General features: G+C 57.2%; 1 protein-coding gene across 1 annotated transcript; it reads left to right on the top strand.

Moving 5' to 3' along the window:
• The first annotated feature begins 3,719 nt into the window (after positions 1–3,719).
• TAGLN2 (transgelin 2) lies at positions 3,720–18,596 on the top strand. Its single transcript, XM_030542069.1, has 5 exons — positions 3,720–3,822; positions 15,316–15,508; positions 15,909–16,083; positions 16,764–16,866; positions 17,397–18,596. Exons 2-5 carry the CDS (start codon positions 15,332–15,334, stop codon positions 17,536–17,538), a joined length of 597 nt encoding a protein of 198 aa, XP_030397929.1. The 5' UTR covers positions 3,720–3,822; positions 15,316–15,331; the 3' UTR covers positions 17,539–18,596.
• Positions 18,597–20,314: the final 1,718 nt, after the last annotated feature.

The following is a 20,314-nucleotide window of genomic DNA, read 5'->3' as shown; positions in this document are numbered from 1 at the left end:
TCTTCATGCCGGACTACCTGCACCATAAAGGAATCTCTGCAGGGCCTGGAGGCAGAAGACATAGACCTGGCTGCGAAGGCAGACCAGGCCCTTTCCTCCCTCCTCTAGGGGAAGACTCAAGACCCCTTGCAGCGATCCAGTGCAGTCCCGGCCAGAAGAACTCCAGAGCAACCCTCTGGAACTGGGCCAGGATCCCTGGGGCCAGGCTCAGGGTGTTGAGCCAGTGCCAAAGCATGAACAGGACTAGTTGGTTCAGTACTGGTGCCCTCCCCCTCAGGGAGAGGCCTTATTGGAAAAACCTAGGAGGTGGGCGGGTGCACGCCTGCCCTTTCTAAAGGCCCCTCCCTCAGCCTAGCAGGAGGGACTACTGGACCCAAATTTCAAATGAAGACAGGGACAACTAATGAAAAACAGGGTCAGGAATGGTGGTCAGAGGTTCAAAACAAGAGTACTAGATGGTGACACTGAGCAGAGGACCCCGGACAGCGCCCACTGCTCGGCGACCTTGGCTAGAGCCAGGAGGAGGTTGATGAGAAGGTCTCACAACTTTGTGGGACCACGGACAGGGTGTGAGAAAATGAACAAGTGTGGGGGAAAGTGCAGTCAGAACCTCTTGCTGAGGAGCTGGAATAGGGGCTGCAACCTGGCACATTTGAGATAGGCATGCGCCAGGTTTTCCCTCATGCCACAGAAGAGGCAGGCGTCTGGAATGGGGGTGAACCGTGCCAGGTTACACGCCTGCGCTCACGGCTCCGTTAAAGAGCCACCAACAGAGATCCCCGGTGGGCTGTGGGACTAGGATGGAATAGATACTGGCCCACTGGGGCTCCTCACCCTGCACAGGCAGTAAGTAGTCCCACCATTTGGTGTCGGGGTGGGATGCAAGGGTGAGGAAATGAAACGTATGGAGCATGAGCATGTACAGTTGTTTCCCTGGTGCCCTTCGTAAGTGAACTGGCTGCAGGGCACACAGCTGGCTCGAAGTATGGGAGTGGGGAGGCGGGAGGGGGGGCTTGTGGAACAAGGGCCTGATAAAAAGGTCCGGACAGCCCAGGGTGAGGGGTGGGCAGGGAGGTCCCTCTTGCAAGGCCTGCTTCAGGAAGATGAGAGAAATGGGCAATAAGGCCATCCCCAGCTCCTGGATTATGCACAGCGGGGTCAGAAGGGTGGAGAGTCCCATGCGCTGACCAAGCACCTGGGGATCTACCCAGTCCCCCCGTCGTAGTCCAGGAGGTCTCCAACCCTGGTGGTTTCTGCCAGGACCAATCTCCAGCGCACCAAGGGAGACTCTGCCGCCTGCACATGTAGATCGAGGTTGTGTAGCAGGGGCTCCACAAGGAGATTCGACCCCTCGGTGGCCACAATGGACTTGGTTGCTGAAAAGAACTTCCAGATCTGGAGGAGGTCCTGGTAGAAGACCAGCAGGTCTGAGAGGTCTCCTGGAAGGCCCCTCGGGTGGAGAAAAAGGAGCCACCAGTCATATCAGAGCCCTCGGAGGCAGCAGAGGAAGGTGTGTGCCAGCATGCTCCACGCCAGACTACCTGCACCATAAAGGAGTCTCTGTAGGGCCTGGAGGCAGAAGACATGGACCTGGCTATGAAGGCAGACCAGGGCCTGTCCTCTCTCCTCCAGGGAAAGACTCAGGACCCCTGCAGAGATCCAGTGCAGTCCTGGCCAGAAGAACTCCAGAGCTACCCTCTGGAACTGGGCCAGGATCTCTGGGGCTGGGCTCAGGGTGTTGAGTCGGTGCCAGAGCATGGATAGACTAGGTGGTTCAGCACCAGCACCCTCCCTCACAGGGAGAGACACCAGAGCAGTCCTGTCCATCTCCACAGCCACTCACCCATCCTGGCCTCCAAATCCTGTCAGTTCTCCAGTGGAAAATGATGCATGGCGAAAAGGTAAACACTGAGATAGAGCAGCAGACCCACGCTCCACCAGATGGCTTGAAGCACGGGTGGAAGGGAGCTCACCTGCCACCTGTCCCCGACCATCAGGCCAGAGCTCTTGACCCAGGTGGAGAAGGCTGTCGAGTAAATCACCTGGCAGGCCTCCACCTCAACCAGGTTGCCCAGGTCCTGGACCACAAGGAGCATGTCATCGGCATACATCGACAGGACCAGCCGCAGCTCCAGCTCCCGAAGCACCAACCCCGTCAACCTCCGGTGGAGGAGACAGAGGCAGGGCTTGATCGCCAGAGCGTACAGCTGACTTGAGATGGGGCCGAAGCTGACCGGCTCAGTCAGGGTCCAGTTGAGCCTGACCAGACACTTCACAGAGGCATACAGCACCTGGAGAAAGCCCACAAAGTGGGGCCCAAAGCTGAACAGCTGCAGAGTGCCCAGGAGATACCTGTGGTCCACCCTGTCGAATGCAAGGACAGGAGGAAAACGACAGACCATCCTTACGCCCCAGCTCCAAGAGGTCCTGAACCAGGTACAGATTGTCAAAGATGGTCTGGCCCAGGATGGTGTAGGTCTAGTCGGGATGGACCACGTCTGCTAGCATGTAGCCGAGCTGCAGCGAGATGGCCTTCACTATGACCTTATAGTCTGTGCTGAGGAGTGAGACAGTATGCCATTTCCGAAGGTCATGGGGGCCTCCCTTCTTTGGAAGCAAGGTGAGAACAGCTTGCCTGCATAAGAGAGGGAGGACCCCACTTTTCAAGGACTCGGCTCAGACGGTGACTAGGTCCAAGCTGAGGATGTCCCAGAACACGCGCCAGCCCGTCCATGCCTGGGGATTTATTGGTGGGCATGGGACGGAGGGCTTCTGAGAGCTCGGCCAGAGAGAGAGGCAGCTCCATCCGGTTCTGGTTGCCTGCTCTGACCGTTGGGAGCTCAGTCCAGATCACTCTGCAAGCTTCGGCATCGGTCAGATCTGGGGAGGAAAGGCTCATGTAGAAGGCTGTGACCCTCCTGCATATCTCCTCCAGATCCGGGGGCGGGGGGACCACCCTCTGCCAAAAGGCAGGTGACATACTTTTTCACCCCCCTTCATGGGGGGAGGGGGAGGGGGAGAGGCAGAACTGAGGTTGAGCGTGGGTAGAATATTCTCTGAGCTTGGTTTTTCAAAACATGGAAGTAGGGGGGAGGTTAAGGCTGAGCCAAGACCTTGATCCTGCCTTCCCAGAGTTGTGTGACTGGGGATCGTAGCTGGACCCCTGCCTGGGGGCTGTGAAAAGCTACAATATTCTCAGGTGTGTGTCAGTAACTGACAGTTGCAGCCTGGCCTCCAGGGCGAGGAGGCAGTGCTTCTATCTTGTGAGGCCAACTTTTCCCAACCTAGCAGTAAAAATTTTCCAAACCTGGTGAAAAACTCCCAGATAATGTTTTTTACAGTACATCCGTATCCTGGGAAATTTCCCAGGACCTGGGGATTTGTGAGTAAAATGTTTCAACTTGGGAAATTAGGAATTTTCATTCAAAACATTTTACTCAAAAATCCCCAGATTTGGGAAATGTGCAAGGAGGCTGGGTGGGTTCCCCGGGGGCTTCCCGCTACTGCTCCCCGGAAGGCGCCGCAGGGGTGAGGGCGGCTGGGCTCGACCCAGGATAGGGGAACGCAGCGTTGCTAAAGGCAGGTTCAAAGCACGTAGCTCCCGCCTGGAGCCCGGCACAACTCAGGCTGCTCCGGCCCTGAAGGGCGCCTGGTTTCACCGCACCCGCCTCGCAGCGAGGCGGGGCCGGCGCCTCCCGGCCCTTTAAGTCCCTTCCCCCGGCACCGCCCCCAGTCCCCGGACGCTGACATCAGCCCTCAAATAGCCGCGCGGGCTGGGTGCGGCCCCATCGCATCGCTCTAGCTCCAGGCCGTCGCCAGCAGGTCAGAGCCGCGCCGGGGCTGGGTGGGGCGCCCTCCGCTCGGGGCTCTGGGCCGGGGCTGCTCCATGCAGGGAAGGGGGGGGCCGGGTGCGGGGGGAACCTCCTTTGTCTCACGCTCGGGGGCCAGCGCGGGGCCCCTTAGGGCCGGGGGTTACCCCCCCTTTCCCGGGAACTGCTGTAGGTGCCGCGCCCTGGGCAGCTCCCCGCGGTTGGACGGGACTGGCGGGTTTGTGTCCTAGTGAAAGCGGCCGGCGTGTGGGGCTGTTCCCGGGTCCTGGCTGCTGGAAGCCGGTTGCCGGGCCGCGCAGCGGGGCCAGGTGCGCTGCCTGCCCCTAGTGCGCAGCCAGCGTTATGCTGCGGGCCCGCGGGCTGATCGAGCGGGCGCGGTCCCGGCGCAGGCTTCCCACATGTCGAAACAGCAGGTGGCCGGCCTACCCTGGGGCTGGGCTGAGCTCCTGGCTTGGTGTGCCTGGGGCTGGAGGTGTGGACCCGGAGCTCGGCCGTGCTACTGGGTGGGGGCTTTGCTCGGTGGCTCGAAGGCTGCCCCAGGACCCCTTGTTTGCAGGCTCTGGGGCAGAGGGTGCTGTTAAATCTCTCTCGGCTGGAGCGAGCGAACCAGTGCGCCCCCACTCCCCCCCGGGAGCTGAATAGGTGTGGCAGCTACTTCGCCCATCTCTGGGAGGGCGCTGGCGAAGGCGCTCGGGTGCTGTGGGGAAAGTCTGGGTCTCTAGTGTAGAAACTGCTGTCTCATCGGGGATCATGACCTCTCTGCTGGAGCTCGCAGCCTGTTGCTACAACAAACTTAGAAATTAAGGAACTTCTGCAAAGTGGTTGCTTGTGTTGCTGCTCCTGGCATCACGCCTGCTCTCCTCTGGCTGCCATGAGCTCCCCAGCTTGGCAAGCAGCACAGTGGTTACAAAGGCCAGTGCGGGGCTGACGACTTCATGCTCAAAACAGTCTCCCAGCCTGGGCCCTCTTCTCCAGAAAAGGAAAAACTAGCAGCGCTTCTGGGTCTGACCCAATTCCCTGGACGCTGGTCCGTTTCCAGCACTCTGATTCTAAAATGGCTGTGAGCGGTGGAGACATATGAGGCCTTTGTCCTCCCCTGAGGGATGGGCCCATTGGAACAGCCACAGCTGGTCCCTCAGGTAGGCTAATGCTGCTTTGACCCAGAGCTCAAATAATGAGTGAGCTCTTCAGCTCCTAAATCCTTTCCCTCCTGCCCTGGCTGGTCAGGGTGTGGCCATGCCTGATATCCACTTCAGCGAGGTGGGAGGTGGCTGCACTTCATCCATAGCCTCCAGTCTGCTTTTCTTAGGCTGGGGGGAGGGATAGCTCAGTGGTTTGAGCATTGACCTGCTAAACCCAGGGTTGTGAGTTCAATCCTTGAGGGGGCCATTTGGGAAGTAGGGATTGGTCCTGCTTTGAGCATGGGGTTGGACTAGATGATCTCCTGAGGAGGTCCCTTCCAACCTTAATATTCTGTGTGGTGTGAGAATCTCTCCCTGAAGAGCTTGGGCAGCCCCTAATGAGAGGCAAGCAAGGCCTGGTCTAATGCAGTAGTTAACAACTAGGGATGTGTACCCATGGGTTGATACTCATCTAGAAAAGCCTAGTGTTCCACCAGGCTACACAAAGCACCAGCAAAGTCAGTGCAAACTAAAATATCATACAGACAGTGACTTGTTTATATTGCTTTATATACTGTGCACTGAAATGTAAGTAATTATATTTATATACTGAAAATGAGTCAGTAATAGTGTGGCTGTGGCACTTGTATTTTTGTCTGGTTCTGTAAGCAAGTAGCTCTTAAGCAGGGGAAGTTTGTGTTATGCAAACAAATCCAACTCCTGAAAGGGGGACGGTAGCATGGAAAGGCTGAGAACCAGTGGTCTAGCAGACTGTTTGTAGCAGTGGAGCTGTTCTGGATAGGGTGGGGCTCTGCAGTAGCTAAATCAGCAGAGTCCTCCAGAGTGGATGCTATGCTGTGCTGCTGGTTTAGAGGTACCTCCCCTACTGGCATAGCTAGTCTGTATGATGGGGCTGCAGCTGTACCTTTTTACCAATATAACCGCAGCCACTGGAGTGGCACAGTGGAAGTGATTCCAGTGCTGTGTAGATGGCTCCTGTGGAATGGCCTCCTGAGCCAATGACACTGCTGTGGAATTGGACTGGTCCTAGCAACAGGTTGTGTGTTGGCTCCTGGGTTTGTCCTTCACTAGCACTCTGTGCAGGGTTCTGGGGTCAGGAAGAGGTTATTGCAGGTAATGGATGAATGGGGGTTAGAGCAATCACTTTGACCCTTTATTGACACCTCTTGTGGGACAGCAGCAAATCCAGATGGGTGCTTGGAAGCAGGATGGGCTCTCTGGTCCCAGGCTGCCTGATGGCTAGGAACATGTAACAGCCCTGCCTTCACCATCTCTAACAGAGGGAAAAGGCCTTGTCCAGCTCCCAGTTTGGCAAGCTCCAATGTTGAGGTACAGCAGGCCTGGGCTTGCGAAGGCTCAGGGGGCGGCAGCATGTCCTGGGGCAACAGATTAATAGCCATGTTAACAGCCTGTGCTCTTGAGCTGGAATGTTTTATGGGCATCTGTTCACAGCTGAATTGAGGGCTTCCATGAAGTGAAACTGCCTTATAAAACAGCAGCTGCTGTTCATGTGAATCGACCTGCTGCTTGCTGGTGGCTCTCCAGGAGCAGGCAGAGCCTGCATTTTTATTCCCATCTGTAATGAGCATCTCTCTGCAGCTGGCTGAGCCCCTGAAGGGTGGGGGGGTGCCTTCTAAAGTTTCACGAGATGCTGATCTGGCTTGTGAAGGCCACCACATCCTCCTCCTTCCTCCAGGGTGCTCAGTTCTGGGAACTCCAGGCTGGAGTGGCTGGGGCAAGCAGCCCTGCCCTGACTAGGGTCCCAGAAGAGCGCTCCTGGGTGGAGGTGCTAATCCTGATGGCCAAGCTCTGAGCAGGGAGAATCTGCAGCTCTTGGGGGGTGGGAGGGGAGAAGCAGAGAGACTTTCCTCCCCTCCACCCAGTAGTCCCTACTGCCTCCCCCACTAGCCCACCTACAGCACCCCCTTAAGCTGGCAAGCTCTGAAGAGCTGACCTGAAAGCCAAGAGAGCTGCAGTGTGTACATGACTGAGTCTCCTTGCGGCTTGGGTGCTGCAGGCCCTCCCAGCTGAAGCCAGGGTCAGTGCCCTCCAGAACATAAGCTGGAAGTGAGTGGATGTGGGGGTGGCAGGAGGAGGGGTGTGAGTAGTGTGGCTTCTATGGTGGGGCCCTTTCTTCCTCCTGACCCCCATGGGGGTCATGGCCTCCCCACACCTTGGCAGTCTCAACAGCTGAAAGTGCAGGCTCTGTTGGTTCCTCTTAGAGTTACTACCTTTTGAAATGCAAAACTATCAGCACTGCCCCCAAGTAAGCCTGCTGCACCCCCAACCACAAGGGATCTCCGCAACCCCCCTCCCTTCAACTGCACTTATAGTGTCTAGAGAACACAGAGAAGATTGATACCAATTTCTTAAACTGCAGAAGTGCGAAGACTGCAGCATCCTTACCTCACACAGAAACTGTGTACATTTGACAGTACTGTGGGATAGCTAATCTTTAGAGCCACACTTAATTTAATCCACTTTTTTTAATTAGCAAATCATTACAAAACTGGCCAGGCAGGTCTGGCACCAACCAGGTGGTAATCCTAGCTCCTCCCCCTGGGCTCTCAAGGGTGGGGAAGTGACAGACCAAAACAGAGCTGGTCCAAACTCCTGGGGGGCGGCTTTCCTTCCCTATCCTGAGCTGCTGCTCACCAGCCAGGCTCTCTGCCCAATGGCCCAGCGTGGGGCTTGTACCCTCTTGCTGGCTTGCTCCCCTCCTTGGCAGCTTAGCCAGAGCCCCTCATGTGGGGGGTGTCTGCCCAGATGCCTTGTGGAGCCCTGTATTCTGATGTGCCCACATGAACATGCTGCCCTCATGGGACCTAATGTCTGTACCCTGCACTTTTGGTGCCCTTGGGTCTGTGGCTGGCTTGTGTTGTGTTGCCATGGCAACATCCCCAGGGACCCACCCACACTTCCAAAGGGTTTCCTGTTTGTGGTGATTTCAGCAGCTGCAACTTGCCCTCCCTGTGTGTGTGTGTGTGTCTCGGTTCCCCTGAGGGCTTATCGCTTTCTGGCCACCTGGGTGCTAAACTCTGGTGGCTGCTTTCTGCTCTGCCGGATTCAGTAGCATCCTCTCCCCTCCCCCAGGGCTGTCTCTCGTCTTCCAGCCTCCCCCTGCAGAGAGAGTGCTCCTGTCGCCAGCAGACTCATCTGTGGCAGGAAATCAGGCCTGTCTCCACCAATTTCAGTTACTGCTGATCCTTGGCCTGGAGCCCAGTGCTGCTAATGCTCCTGAGGAGCTGCCTTTCACAGCCACTCCAGGCTGGGCCTGATCTCTCTGCAACCACTCTCCAGAAGCTCAGCTACCTGTTCTGTGGCTTCCCAGGTAGGGCCACTGACCTGGGCAGGGGCCCTTCCAATCCCCCTTCATACCTTTTCTGGGGCCTGTCCTCAGAAAATCCTTGCCAAGAGCCTCTAGCTAAGCACCAGAGTCTGTCCCACTAATCTTATGGGAAGTGTGGTGCTCTTCCTCCCTCTCGGCCCTCTTGCTGCTGTCTGAGCCACGGGCCCAGTGCAGGCTGTTCCCCACAATTGCTCTAACTCTGCGAAGCTGCACTCGTGCTGGTGAGCTGCAGTGGAAGTGGGCTCTGACCCTTTGGGGTGCTCAGCCACCCCTCCTGTCTGCCAAGGACTGATCAAAGGCTTGGCGTGGGGGGCTCTGGGGACAGCCCTCAATCAGCTTCTCAAAGTGCCTATAGGTCCCACTTGGGGGCAGGTTGAAGCACAAATAAATGAGTGAGGGAATGTCTGTACCCAGAGAATGTAAATGATGCAAACAAATCTCCAGCCAGCTTGTGGATTCTAGCAGTGGCTGCTCTCAGGGGACAGGTACGGCCTCTGCCCATGTTTCCAGGGAAGGGTGTGGCATAACACACTGGCTTGGAGGCAACTGGCCCAGTCTAATTGTGCATGGTGTCCAGTTTGCTGCCCATGTCCAGACTGCAAGAGAACAATGGGCCAGTGGAGCCTGATGCTCTCCAGACAACAAGATCCTGCTGGGACTCAATTAAAGCAACATTTGCCTAGATTTAAAGACCAGAAGAGACCATTGTGGTCATACAGTCTGTGACTGCTTAGCACAGCTCAGAGCCTCCCAGCCAAGGATTCTTGCCTCCAGCCCAGAACTGCCAGCTGAGCTTAATGTAAAATCTCCATGTGATGTAGAATCCCCACATCCCTTGCCAATCTACTTAGTGGCTAATTACCTTCATTTAATCTGTGGTTGCTTTTCCATTAGCTCTTTGATTTCAGTTTCCAGTCATTGGTTGATGTTGCTCATCTGGCTGGTTAGATCTTTTAGTACAGGATGTTGCCTCTGTGTTGGTGTCTGAGCACTTTGAAGCTAAACACAGAAAGCTTTATCTGGCATCTGGGGCAGGGGGTGCTCATTAGTCAAATTCTACTAGCCAGGGGAGGATCTGGGTGTGGGAGGGGGCTGGGGTGCAGCTTGTAGCATCCCTTTTCATCCTGCTTAATGACCATCCTGTCCCTATGTCCCATGTACACATGGGGAGTATGTGTTCAGGAAGGGAGCATGATGAATAACCAAGTCCCTGCTAGCTGCTTGCCAGCCAGCTGCCCAGTCTGCCAGGGCACCACATCCTCTTGTCCTAGATATGACCATGCACTTGGCTGTGTGGCTGAGGCAGCCCGGCTCCCCATCTAACCCCCCAGCATGCTCACATGGCTGTGATGGCTCACAGGTAGGGACTGTTCTGGGAAATGAGATGATGTCAGGAAGAAGGAAACCTACATGCTAGGACAAAGCTGTGTTGTGCCAACAGCTCTCAACACCCGGCAGGATGAACTGGAGAATTGGTGGCAGCACCTCCTTTCCTGGCTCAGGTCCAGTTTATGACCAACTACTGGCCTGGCATATACCAAACAAACGTAACCCCTACTGTAGGGAAACCAAACCCCGTCTTCTGAGAACATTCCTGCTTAAAGCATCCACATAAGGGCTGGACTGGGCAGAGTTCCCACATGCCCTGGACTGTCCTGAGCTTGAGAATGTGAAACTAATGGGGGGTGTAGAAGTTAAATCTGGCTCAGTGAGTCAGTGATGAGCAGAGTCAGGCAGCATCTGGCCTCCTGTTAAATGGCCCCTTCATGGTTCAGTGAGCATGTGCCTGAAAGGAGCTAGATCTGCATAAGCACTGAGCAGGTGCTGGCTTCCCAGGAGTACTGCCTGACAGTCTAACCTGCATGGTGCAAGTGTGGGCATGAGATGGTCTCTGCAGAGCTGATATAGTAGGGAAGGTGCCAGCAGTGCTGCCCCAGATCTCCCCCACCCCCATGGGCGCTGTATGCTTGTGTTTCCGGACTGCATGCCACAGAGGAGTGTGGTGGACACCAGGCTGTAGTGACTGCCTGGAGCCTGGCTAGGTCTGACCTGGGAGGATGATTATGGCTCTGCCCATCCTGAGTGGACTGGCTGCTCTTGCCCCCTGAACAGGCTGGGACCCAGCGGTGAGCTTGCCCACTTCTCCTAGCCAGCACTCAAGACAAGACCTGCCTAAAGAGCTGGGCTCCCTGCACGGGGGGGGGGGGGGGGGGGGGACACACAACCCACAGTGCAACCTGAGGAGCTTCTGGACCAGGCTGTGACAGGACTTGCCACATCTGTTTCCCACTGCATGGCTGGTTCTGGCCAGCTGCTCTGAACTGGAAGGAGCTGCCTGCAGCAGAGAGGACTGGGAGTTGGCATGCGGCAGGGAGGGGCTGGAGCCCTCAGGACTGGCTCCTTTGTGTGAAGGGCTCCCAGCTGGCTGTGTCTGCACCCCTGAGACTGGCTCTCCTGCCTCAGACCTGCCAGCTTTGGGAAACTGCAGAGGCAGGGTGCAGACCCAGAGCAGCAATTCCACTGCTGCTGAGCTGGGTTCCCCCTCCAACCTGTCAGCCATGTGGGCACCTCACTGGGGGCAGATGGTCTCTGCCTCAGTAACACTGGCTCTGCGGTAGTGGCTGTCCTCCACAGACACACCTGGTGCAGGGGTGAGCACTGGCTGTGGCTGGGGTTTGGGGGACTGCCAAGGGCAGGCAGGCAGGCAGGGGCCACTGATGAGAAGGGTTGGTAAGTCCGGTGTTGGGGGAACAGAGCCAGTGGGACGTCAGGTTTGTACTGCAGCTGCTTTCTCAGACAAGCTTGGGGGGTGGCTCAAACCTTCCCCTGTGCCCAGCAAGCTGGGTGAGTTCTCAGGGCAGCAATAGTGAAACCCAACAGCCCCAGGCCTGGCAGGATCCAGTGTTGGGGGTTCAGGAGATTACCAGTTCCACCCCTCACCCACCCTGACTGCTCAAATACCTCTCTGGAAAGAGCATTTCAGGCCACCTTAGCACAGAGGCTCAGGCCCCTTCCCCAGGTATCTGCAGCTGGGGGAAGGGAGGGGGAAGTAGAGTGCATGGCTTTCCAGCTCTGGAATAGCACCCATCCCTCCTGTGTGTGCCTGGGAACTCCTGCCTGGATGGGTGCATGGGAGCACTCCCACCCCACCCATGCCATATTGGCACCAGACCTGCTGGGGGAGGGTCTGCTTCCTGCCCCAGGAATGGTGCCCAGAGCTGCAGTATCCCTGACCCATGGCATCCTCGCCCCTTCCTCTTAGCTGCTAGTCTCACCGTGACACTGAGGGATAAGGAGGGAGGCTGGAGGGAGCCAAACTACTGACAATCTCCAGACATGATTAAATTACCAAGTTGCTCAATAGCAATTGTCCCTGGCTGGGAGTGATTCACCCCTCCTCTCCCCCACGTGATCTGGGCCTCAGAGCCATTTCCCAATCCTGCAAACATTCCACAGGATGAGTGGGTGCTGGGTCCACCGGGGGCCTGCAAGGTCTGCTCCATAGTGACAGGTGGTGTGGGGAGCCAGCCTGTTGGGTGCCCCTGTGTCTCTAGGTTGTGCTGCTCCCTTGTTCAACCAGCTGAGGGTCAGGATTATAAGAAGCTCCCCCTGACTGAGCTGCTGGGAAAGTGGGCAGGGAACAGTGGGGTCAGGGAGGAGTGGGGCTCTATAAATGGGGATCCCTGGAAAGACTTTGCTCCCATCTGGCACCAGGTCAGGGACCAGCAAATGCTGATTATTTCCTTCCCCGCTGGCCCCTGTGGAGCCTCTTCCTGTAGAATGGGTGGGGAGCTGAAATAACTTTCCCTGCAGCCCCCCCACCACTTCCTGCTCCCAGGGTGGTGCCTGGGAGTGGTGCCTGCCATGGATGCTGCGGGGAGGAGTTGCTTGGGTAGGAAGTGCCCTGCAAGGGTGATAAGCTGCTGTCCAGGAAATGCTGGTGCAGAGTCATGGTGAGGGCTGTTGGCTCAGCCCTGCCTCAAGGCTGGGGAGAGGGGCCTGGCCTGGCCTGGCAGGATTGTTTGGGGCTTTTTGGTTCCTGGTTGAGTCTAGAGGGTGGTGGCTGTTGTCTTGCCCACTGTGTCCAGCATGGGCCAGAAATCCCTGCAAGGACCAGCTTGCTTGCACGCACGCTCTCTCCATGACTCTGCTAGAGCTGTTCTATAGGCATGGATGGGTACCCAGGCTTGGCACATCAAATACTGCTGCTTGCTCCCTCCAGGAGCCACAATACAACTGCTCATGTTCACAATCCTTGCAGGGGCCTGCCCCCTGCCCAGCACCACCAGCTGCCCTCCCTACAGTCCAGCCTTCTCCTCCACAGCTCCTGGGCATGGCCCCATCTGCCGCCATCTTGCCCATATGCTATGGATGCCAGGGTCCTGTGTTGAAGCCCTACAGCTGCTCTATTTTCAGCCTGCACCAGGGACAGAGCTTTCAGCTTCTCACTCCCATGTTGAGGCAGGAATCCCAAGGCTCTCCTGCCTAGGAGAGCCATTGGCTGAGTGCAGCATTGTTGTATGGCACCACTTGCAGTCTCACTCTGTCTCATAGCACCTGTCACTGCCTGGCCAAGCAACACTCCCCTGCTCCAGGTGATGATGATGCTGGCAGCCCTTGCAGAGGCAATGAGGTCTCCTGGCTGAGAACTCCAGCCCAGGCCTCACCCAGAGGTGCAAGCATGATTAGAGGTAGGCAGTGGAGCAATGGGATGGATTGTATCAGAGCTGCAGCTCATTCATCCCACTTCTTCCCCAAAGCCTGCCCCTGTCTGAGACACCAGCCTGCCCCCAGCTGGCCTGGGCAGAGGGAGCAGAACAAGTGGAATTGACCTTGACCATCCCAGCAATTAGGGAGGGGGCAGCACCTATCCCCTTACATGGGGTATCAGCTGAGAGCCAGTGAAGGGCTGGACTGGCAGCTCCAGCCAGAGGCTCTGCCCTGGCCTGGGGCCTCGGTTCCCCCTAAGGCTCCCTATAGCAGCCTGTGGAGCTGGGCAGCTCCCTTGCCCCTGCAGAACAGCTGCTGGGCTCCTCAGGCAGCTTGGGGCTGGGCTGAGGCCCTGGCGTGTCCTGCTTGGCCCCGACACAACTGCGTTCCAGAGATTAGGGCTGGAATGTGCCTGGACGGCAGGGCTGTTGACTTTCCTGATACAGCACCCAGTGTATGGGATGGGCGGGAGAGACTGGCTCTAGGGCAGGCACTTTCCCACCATCTGGAGAGAGCCTGGTCCCGGCCACAGCCAAGGCAGCGGCAGCTTCTTTTACAGTCCTGATCCACCATGTTCTCATCTCCTCTCCTGCCCTGAAATCCCAACTGCCCTGACCATGTAGAGCAGGCTTCCCCCCTAGGTGTGTGTGGGTGTGGTTGGGGTGCAGGGGAGGTGCTGACATGCTGAATCTGAATGATGCTCTGCTGGGCACAATGCAGAGGTGCCCCTGACTGGTGCTGACGCTACAGTTCCCCAAAAGCTGAAGGGAGCCAGTCTTGGAATAGCAGAAGCAGGAAGTGGGTGTGGGAAGGGGGAGGCCATGTCTGGAGCCCATCCCTGTCACACAGCAGGTGAGGTCTCACTGTCCCTCTAAAGCAAAGGAAATCCCAGCAGCGCTTCCTTACTCTGGGGTAAGGGCCTTCCAAAAAGGCAGCCCTGGGCTGGGGGAGGGTCTGTGATGAGTGCCAGGAGCACATCCCTCTGCCTTGCCCCTTGCCAGAAGGCAGAGTCTCCAGTCAATGCCCCTGACAGTCAGCTGTAGGGTGGGGCCTCCCTGTAGACTGGCTCAATAGCCCAGGGAACTGTACAAGAGCCTCCCTCTTGCTTCTGGCGCTGGCATGTCCCACGCTGTGGGGAGCTGGCTGCTGGGAGTGTCTTTGGAGAGACTTGATCTGCAGCAAGGGCCTGTTGGGCTGGTGATGGGCACTGCAGGGTGCTCAGTGACCCTGTGCTGTGATGGGGTCCAGCAGAGACAGTCCCGTGGGTGGAGGGACAAGTGGGTGGCTCCTTGGAGTGTTTCTCTGCATGCAGTGACTGGTCTGTGGGCAGAACCTGGGTGCTGGGCTTCCCTCTGCAGGCTCAGTCAGCCCCCGATCTGCTTAGATGCAGGATTTCCATGGGTGGGGTGGTCCCAGCTCTTACTCCTGTCTGCTCCCAGCCAGGGGATGTAGGGGGCTTCCTCTATCTGGAAGGCACACCAGGTGGTGCCAGCCCTGTCATGGTGTGTCCCTTGCAAACCCTGGGGAAGGGGGACGCAACCTGGCATCAGCACAACTTCATATAGGCCAGCACTTACTGGGGCTCAGAGCTGCAGGGAAGGGAGGAGCACTGCTGTGCTCTCCCCTCTGGAGAGAACAAGGTGTAAGGGTGCGTGCAGGATGCTGTGCTGGGGGCTGGGATCTCAAGAGCTCAATCAGCTGAACCCAGGGTCTCCCTGCTGGCTTGATGAAGTCTTGAACTGGATGGGAGATGCCCAGCACTGCAAGCACAGATCCAGGGCTCTCCTCCCCACTAGGAAATGGGCCTAGAGCATGTGCACCTTTGCTGGGGAGTGGACAGGGCTTTCTGGCTGTGCCTATGCAGAGTGGTACAAATGCAGATCCTTCCTTGACTAGCCTGGGTGCCCACTGCTTGTGGAGCTGGCTTGCAGGGAGGATGCTGCAACCCCTCTGTGACCAGCCCCAGCTCATGCTGCTTCTGCTCTGGGAAGGCCTAGCTTTGGGACTGCAGAACAGAGCTGCCTCCTGCAAGACGGGGAGGTCTCTGTCCCTGGCCTTTGGCATGTGTGCCCCACTGTAGTAGAGCAGTGGGGGTGTTCCCTGGGCAGCCTCTAATCCACAGCCAGCCAGGATCAACTCTGCCCTGGGGTGGCCAAAGGGGCTGAGCCCTTGGTGCCAGCTGCGTCTGGCTGATGGATCCTGGCTCTGCCAGCCTGTGCTGCCGTGTCATGGCTCAGACTGTAGAGGGCATCTCACTCACCTGCCCTGTCTGTTGGCCCTGCAGGCACTGCACCATTGCCATGGCAAACAGGGGACCAGCCTATGGACTCAGCTGGGAGGTTCAGCAGAGGATTGACAAGCAGTATGATCCAGAGTTGGAGCAGATCCTCACCCAGTGGATCCTGGCACAGTGTGGGGGCATCCAGCCACCTGAGCCCGGGAAAGAGAAATTCCAGGAGTGGTTGAAAGATGGCACAGTAAGTATCACTGGGGTGGAAGGATCCCATGTGCCCTAGCAGCTTGGACTTTCTTGCATGAGCTGGGGTATTCCTTCCCCTCCAGAGAGCTGGAGCCCCAGGCAATTCCCCCTCTTTGATGGGGCAGTGAGATACAAGCATCCTCCAGGGTCTCTGTGCGGGGACAGCACAGCTCTATAGATCAGAGGCATCAGGTCCTCCCTACTGCCCCTTGAGCTTTCCCCAGCAGGGCTGGAGCACTCCCAGGCACATGCTGGCTATGCTAACAAGGGGGAACTCTGCCCTGAAGTAACCCCTGCGGATGGACCTGTGCCCAGATACAGGGTACTGTGGAGACTGCTATTGAGACCAGCTCAGAACACTGAGTCCTGGGTTTATCCATGTCCTTCTTCCTGCCCAGGTGCTCTGCAAACTCATCAACAGCCTCTACCCAAAGGGCCAGGGTCCTGTTGCCAACACTGATCCCTCAAACAAGGCCTTCAAGCAGATGGAACAGATCTCCCAGTTCCTGCGGGCTGCTGAGCAATATGGCATTGCACCCACTGACATCTTCCAGACTGTGGACCTCTGGGAAGGTAGGGAGAGCTGGGGGAAGGGTTGGCCTGGCGCAATACTGCCCTGGCTCATGAGGGAGGCTTAACCCCTAGGATGGGGAGGAGCAGGGAACCTCTGAGTTGGAAGCTCCACACAAGCAGCCTGCCCTAGAACCAGCCCTTGTGCTGTGCAGAAATCCAAACTCACCCTCACCCCCTTCATGGGGTGTGACTTCATCAGCAGAAGGCTGCCTCCCCAGGCTCTGCTTATCCTGGGGATCCTCCTCAGGGTGACTCAGTCCATGTCCTAGATCTTCTCCTGCCTCCCTTGTATCTGGGTGGGGCAGTGGGTCTCCTGCCTCTGAGTTCAGAGCTCATTTGACCCTTTCCCAGCAGGCTCTACACCTGCTAGGGGGGTCAGCAGATGCTTCTGCCGAACACAGCCAGCCTGGCACATCCAAAGGCTGTGCCTGGACCCAGGAGAGGGGGATGGTATTGCCACCATTCTCTGGAAGGGCTGCTTATCTTGAACCCTGGCCAGGGCTCTACAGGTGGCCCATCATGTGGACCAGAGAGCTTGGGGGTGAACTGAGATGAGCAGCAGGCTGCACTGGCAGGTAGGGTTGGGTTACTGACCCCCTCCAAGTGCTGCCTGGGCTCTGTGCTGAATACACCTAGGAATAAACCGCAGCACATCACTCATGGGCTCTCTGCCCTGCCAGGAAAGAACATGGCCTGTGTGCAGAGGACCCTGATGAACCTGGGGGGCTTGGCTGTAACAAAGCAAGATGGGTTGTTTGTTGGAGACCCCAACTGGTTCCCCAAGTAAGTGGCTCTTGAACTGCTGAGAGTAACAGAAAACCAGCCCCTCAGGCCAAAGTGGTGGGTGGTCAGGCCAAGCGGGTGTGGCCCAGCCCTGGGAGCAGCCAGCTTTGGGGCTCCCTGTCTTTAGCTGACTTGGAGCCACTAGAAGTGGGATTCTACTCTCCAGGCAGGGAGTGGAGCTGGGCAGGAGTGCTAGAAGCAATACAAGCCCCTCCCAGTGCTCTGCTGCCCCCTCCCCCCACCTGCAAGAGGGATTCTGGGGCTCAGTCTGTGACTGGCTTGGGGACTTAGGCCTCTGTCCCTCTACAGAGGGACAGGGTGTTGGCTCATCCAGCCTGACTGTCCGGAAGGTCCCATTGTGTAGCCAATAGAAGGAAGGCGGAGCTGTCACTGGGCCCCACTCAGTTTCCCTTCCACAGTGCAGTGTGGGCCACTCCTCTTCAGCACACAATGCTGCCTAGCCATTAGGTGCCACCCAGGAGCTCTCCCTATGACCCCTCCAGGCTGACTCATGTGTTCCTCACCCCCAGGAAATCCCAGGAGAACCGCCGTGACTTCTCTAAAGACAAGCTGAAGGAGGGTCAGAATGTGATTGGGCTGCAGATGGGCACCAACCGAGGTGCGTCGCAAGCAGGCATGACAGGCTATGGGATGCCACGCCAGATCCTCTGATCAGCCCAGCTTGACAGCACTTCCTCTCCACCATCCCTTCCCCCTCCTCTCTAGGGTTTAATATATTTGTCTACAGTCTAGAATATTGGGGAGTGGTGCCTTGAACACCCTCTGCAAACTGCCACAGTGAAACCTGCCAGGTCCTCATGCCCTGAAAGTCTTCATTCAAAGTTCCCCATTCCAGCACCAGGGGGGACCCTTGTCCCCAATATTGCACACTGGGTGCAAGACCCAGAACTCCCCTAAACTTAAACCCTAGTTCTGTAGGGACCAAACTCCATTTCCATACTCACCAAATGACTGTCTAGACTGATATTGGGACCAATCAAGGCTGCCCCTTCCCACCTTTCCATCAAAGCCAAGTGCCAAAGCCATGGCGGCTAGCAGCCAGCCACATCTCTCCTCCCTGGGGCTTGGGGCTCTGTCTGAAGCAGCAAACCCACTTCTTGCATTCCAGGTACCCAGGCCAGTGGCTCTTGCTGATCTGTCAATAGTCTTAGGACCAAAAATCTCCCTTGCAGGGCTCCATCTAGCTGCTCAGCTGTAAGGCCTGTTAGCAAGTGTCTTGTTTCTAATCCTGTGCTTGTGCTGCAGAGCTGTCTGTATTGTCTGAGTAACTCTCCTGTGCTAGTAAGGAAACAAGTAACATGATGTCCGAGGCACCAGTAGTTGGGATGGAGGCAGAATGCTGCCCAGCTGGGGCTGTGAAGAAAGGGCTGCAATACCCTGCCCTGTCACCCCGGGACTTGGGACAGGGCATTGTCAGCCAGCTGATCGTCCACCTGAGGGGTAGCAGCAGCTGTGTGCTGTGCTCTCACCAGGGGTGGAGGAGCTAGGACGTGCATTGCACCTGGAGCTAGCCCCAGTGTTACAGCAGCAGGGACCCCATTGTTCCTGGCTGACTTGTGGCTTGACCCTGACCCTAGCTGGCCAGCAGTGCTGCATGCCCAGCTCTGGAGCTAGGCTGTAGCTGTCACCTGTGCTCTGATTACTCTGACTGTGGAATGTATCTCTGGGGTCACCAATCAGAATAAAAGTCACACAAATCTTGTTTATAACCTGGAGTCCGTGTGTGTGTGTGTGAGAGACGGGAAGCCCAGCAGAAAGCAGTGAGGGGAAGGGTCACTAGGGTCTGAGCAGCTCACGCAGGGTTGGCTCAGCTGGCGATTCTCATGGACACTGTTGGGGCAGCAAAGAGTGAAATGACAGTGCAAGCAAATAGCCACCCCTGCACAGCCTGCAGGAAAGGGTAGCGCACAAAGGGTTAGTGTCTGGGCTGGCTTCAGACTTGGGTCCCTCTGCCCTGGAGGGAGCATGAGTTGGTGGATACCAGCTGGCTGCTCCTATGCCCAACTTCCCCTGTCTAGGATGGCACCAGAGGCCTCCTGAAAGGGAGTGAGGCCAGACCTTCACTGGTGGGAGCAGCCTGCTGCCATGAGGCCCTTACCCAGCTGGGCCTCCCCTCTGTACTGAGGGACAATCCGGGAAGGGTCAGGCATGTCCATGCAGAACAGCCTGTGCCTTCAAGCAGCTGGACCAAGTGGGTAGGGTGGCAGGTCAGGGCTGGGACCTCTGCTTTGGCTGTGACAGGCCATGGCACACTCTATACGAGGATGAAATTAGCGGGGGGGGCATAAAACAAATAATGACCAGACAGCAGCAAGCTGGTTCATGTTGCTCTGGACCCCCAGAGTCCTGGGAGGGGATGAAACCAGGACCCTTAGTTTTGGAAGCCTCTATTGGAGCCCCTGGATAATGGGGTAGCTCCTGCTAGGAGTCACCCCCACCTCAGCCTGCTGGCAGCAGCTCTGCTGGGCACAGGGTCCCCTGAAGCAGCAGGGCACAGGGCTGGGGGAGGGTGATTGTATGCTCCCTGAAGTGGCAGGATACTCTTGGTGGGTGTCTGGCTGGAGTCCTTGGACTCCTCATGAGCTGTTCATCTGAGTGGGTTGCTCAGCACTCGGTGTAGAAACTGGGAGCAGAGCTGATTCCCCAGCACAGCTAAAGTACCTGGAGCTATTTCTGCTTCTCCCCACTGGGCTGCTTTGACCTAGGGGGTGTGAGGTGGCACATCTACAGTGACTGGGTCTCATTGCCCTTTACAGTGGGCAGCTGGCTTAGGAGCCAGTCACCTCGCCCTGGCAGTGTGTGGCAGGCTCTTCTGCCCTTGGGTCACTGCTCTGTGGTGGTTGGGACTTGCCCAACTGTGAGAAGCTGCAGAGTTAATGCTGCTGCAGTCAGAATGGGCTGCTCAGAGCAGACCCAGGAGGGCCACTGTGGGCAGTACGGCTGGTTGCTCTGGCTCTGCTGTGGAGCTGGGAGCAGCCTGCTCTGCACTGTTGAAAGCAGCAGCTTGGGCTCAGGTAGAGTGGAGTCTGATTCACTAGTTAATGTCCTAGCCAGGGCAGCAGGAGATGTAGCACTTCAGCTCTGCATGTCCTGTCTGTCACTGTACAATGGAGTTGATAGTGACCCTGGTGAGGGCCTGGCCCAGCATGGGCAGGGCTCTGCTCAGAAGGGCAGCCCCAGCCATTGTTGGGGAGCGGAAGGTTAATATTAGCAGAGCTGCTGCCCACACCCCAGCTCTGGTGGGAGCAAGGCTTGCATTGTAGTCAGGGCAGGCCCAGCTCCCTGCCACGAGCTTGCTTCAATCAGCGCATGTACTGCCTGGAGCTGAGGGCTGCCTCTCCCATCATCTGTCTGGGAGCCCAGAGTTCCTAGCACTTGGTGAGAACAAACTGGGCCCACACCCTCATAACCCTACCCCCAGCAGGCA

This window comes from Gopherus evgoodei, chromosome 24 (genome assembly GCF_007399415.2).
Source record: "Gopherus evgoodei ecotype Sinaloan lineage chromosome 24, rGopEvg1_v1.p, whole genome shotgun sequence".
NCBI classification, from domain to species: Eukaryota; Metazoa; Chordata; order Testudines; family Testudinidae; genus Gopherus; species Gopherus evgoodei.
The sequence above is the reverse complement of the archived record's forward strand: the minus strand, read 5'-3'. Positions and strand labels throughout refer to the sequence as shown.

Coding starts and splice junctions, on each gene's coding strand:
- TAGLN2 (XM_030542069.1), top strand. CDS start 15,332: ATGGCAAACAGGGGACCAGCCTATGGACTCAGCTGGGAGGTTCAGCAG. Junction 16,084..16,763: donor GACTGTGGACCTCTGGGAAG/GTAGGGAGAGCT, acceptor CTGCCCTGCCAG/GAAAGAACATGGCCTGTGTG. Junction 16,867..17,396: donor GACCCCAACTGGTTCCCCAA/GTAAGTGGCTCT, acceptor CCTCACCCCCAG/GAAATCCCAGGAGAACCGCC.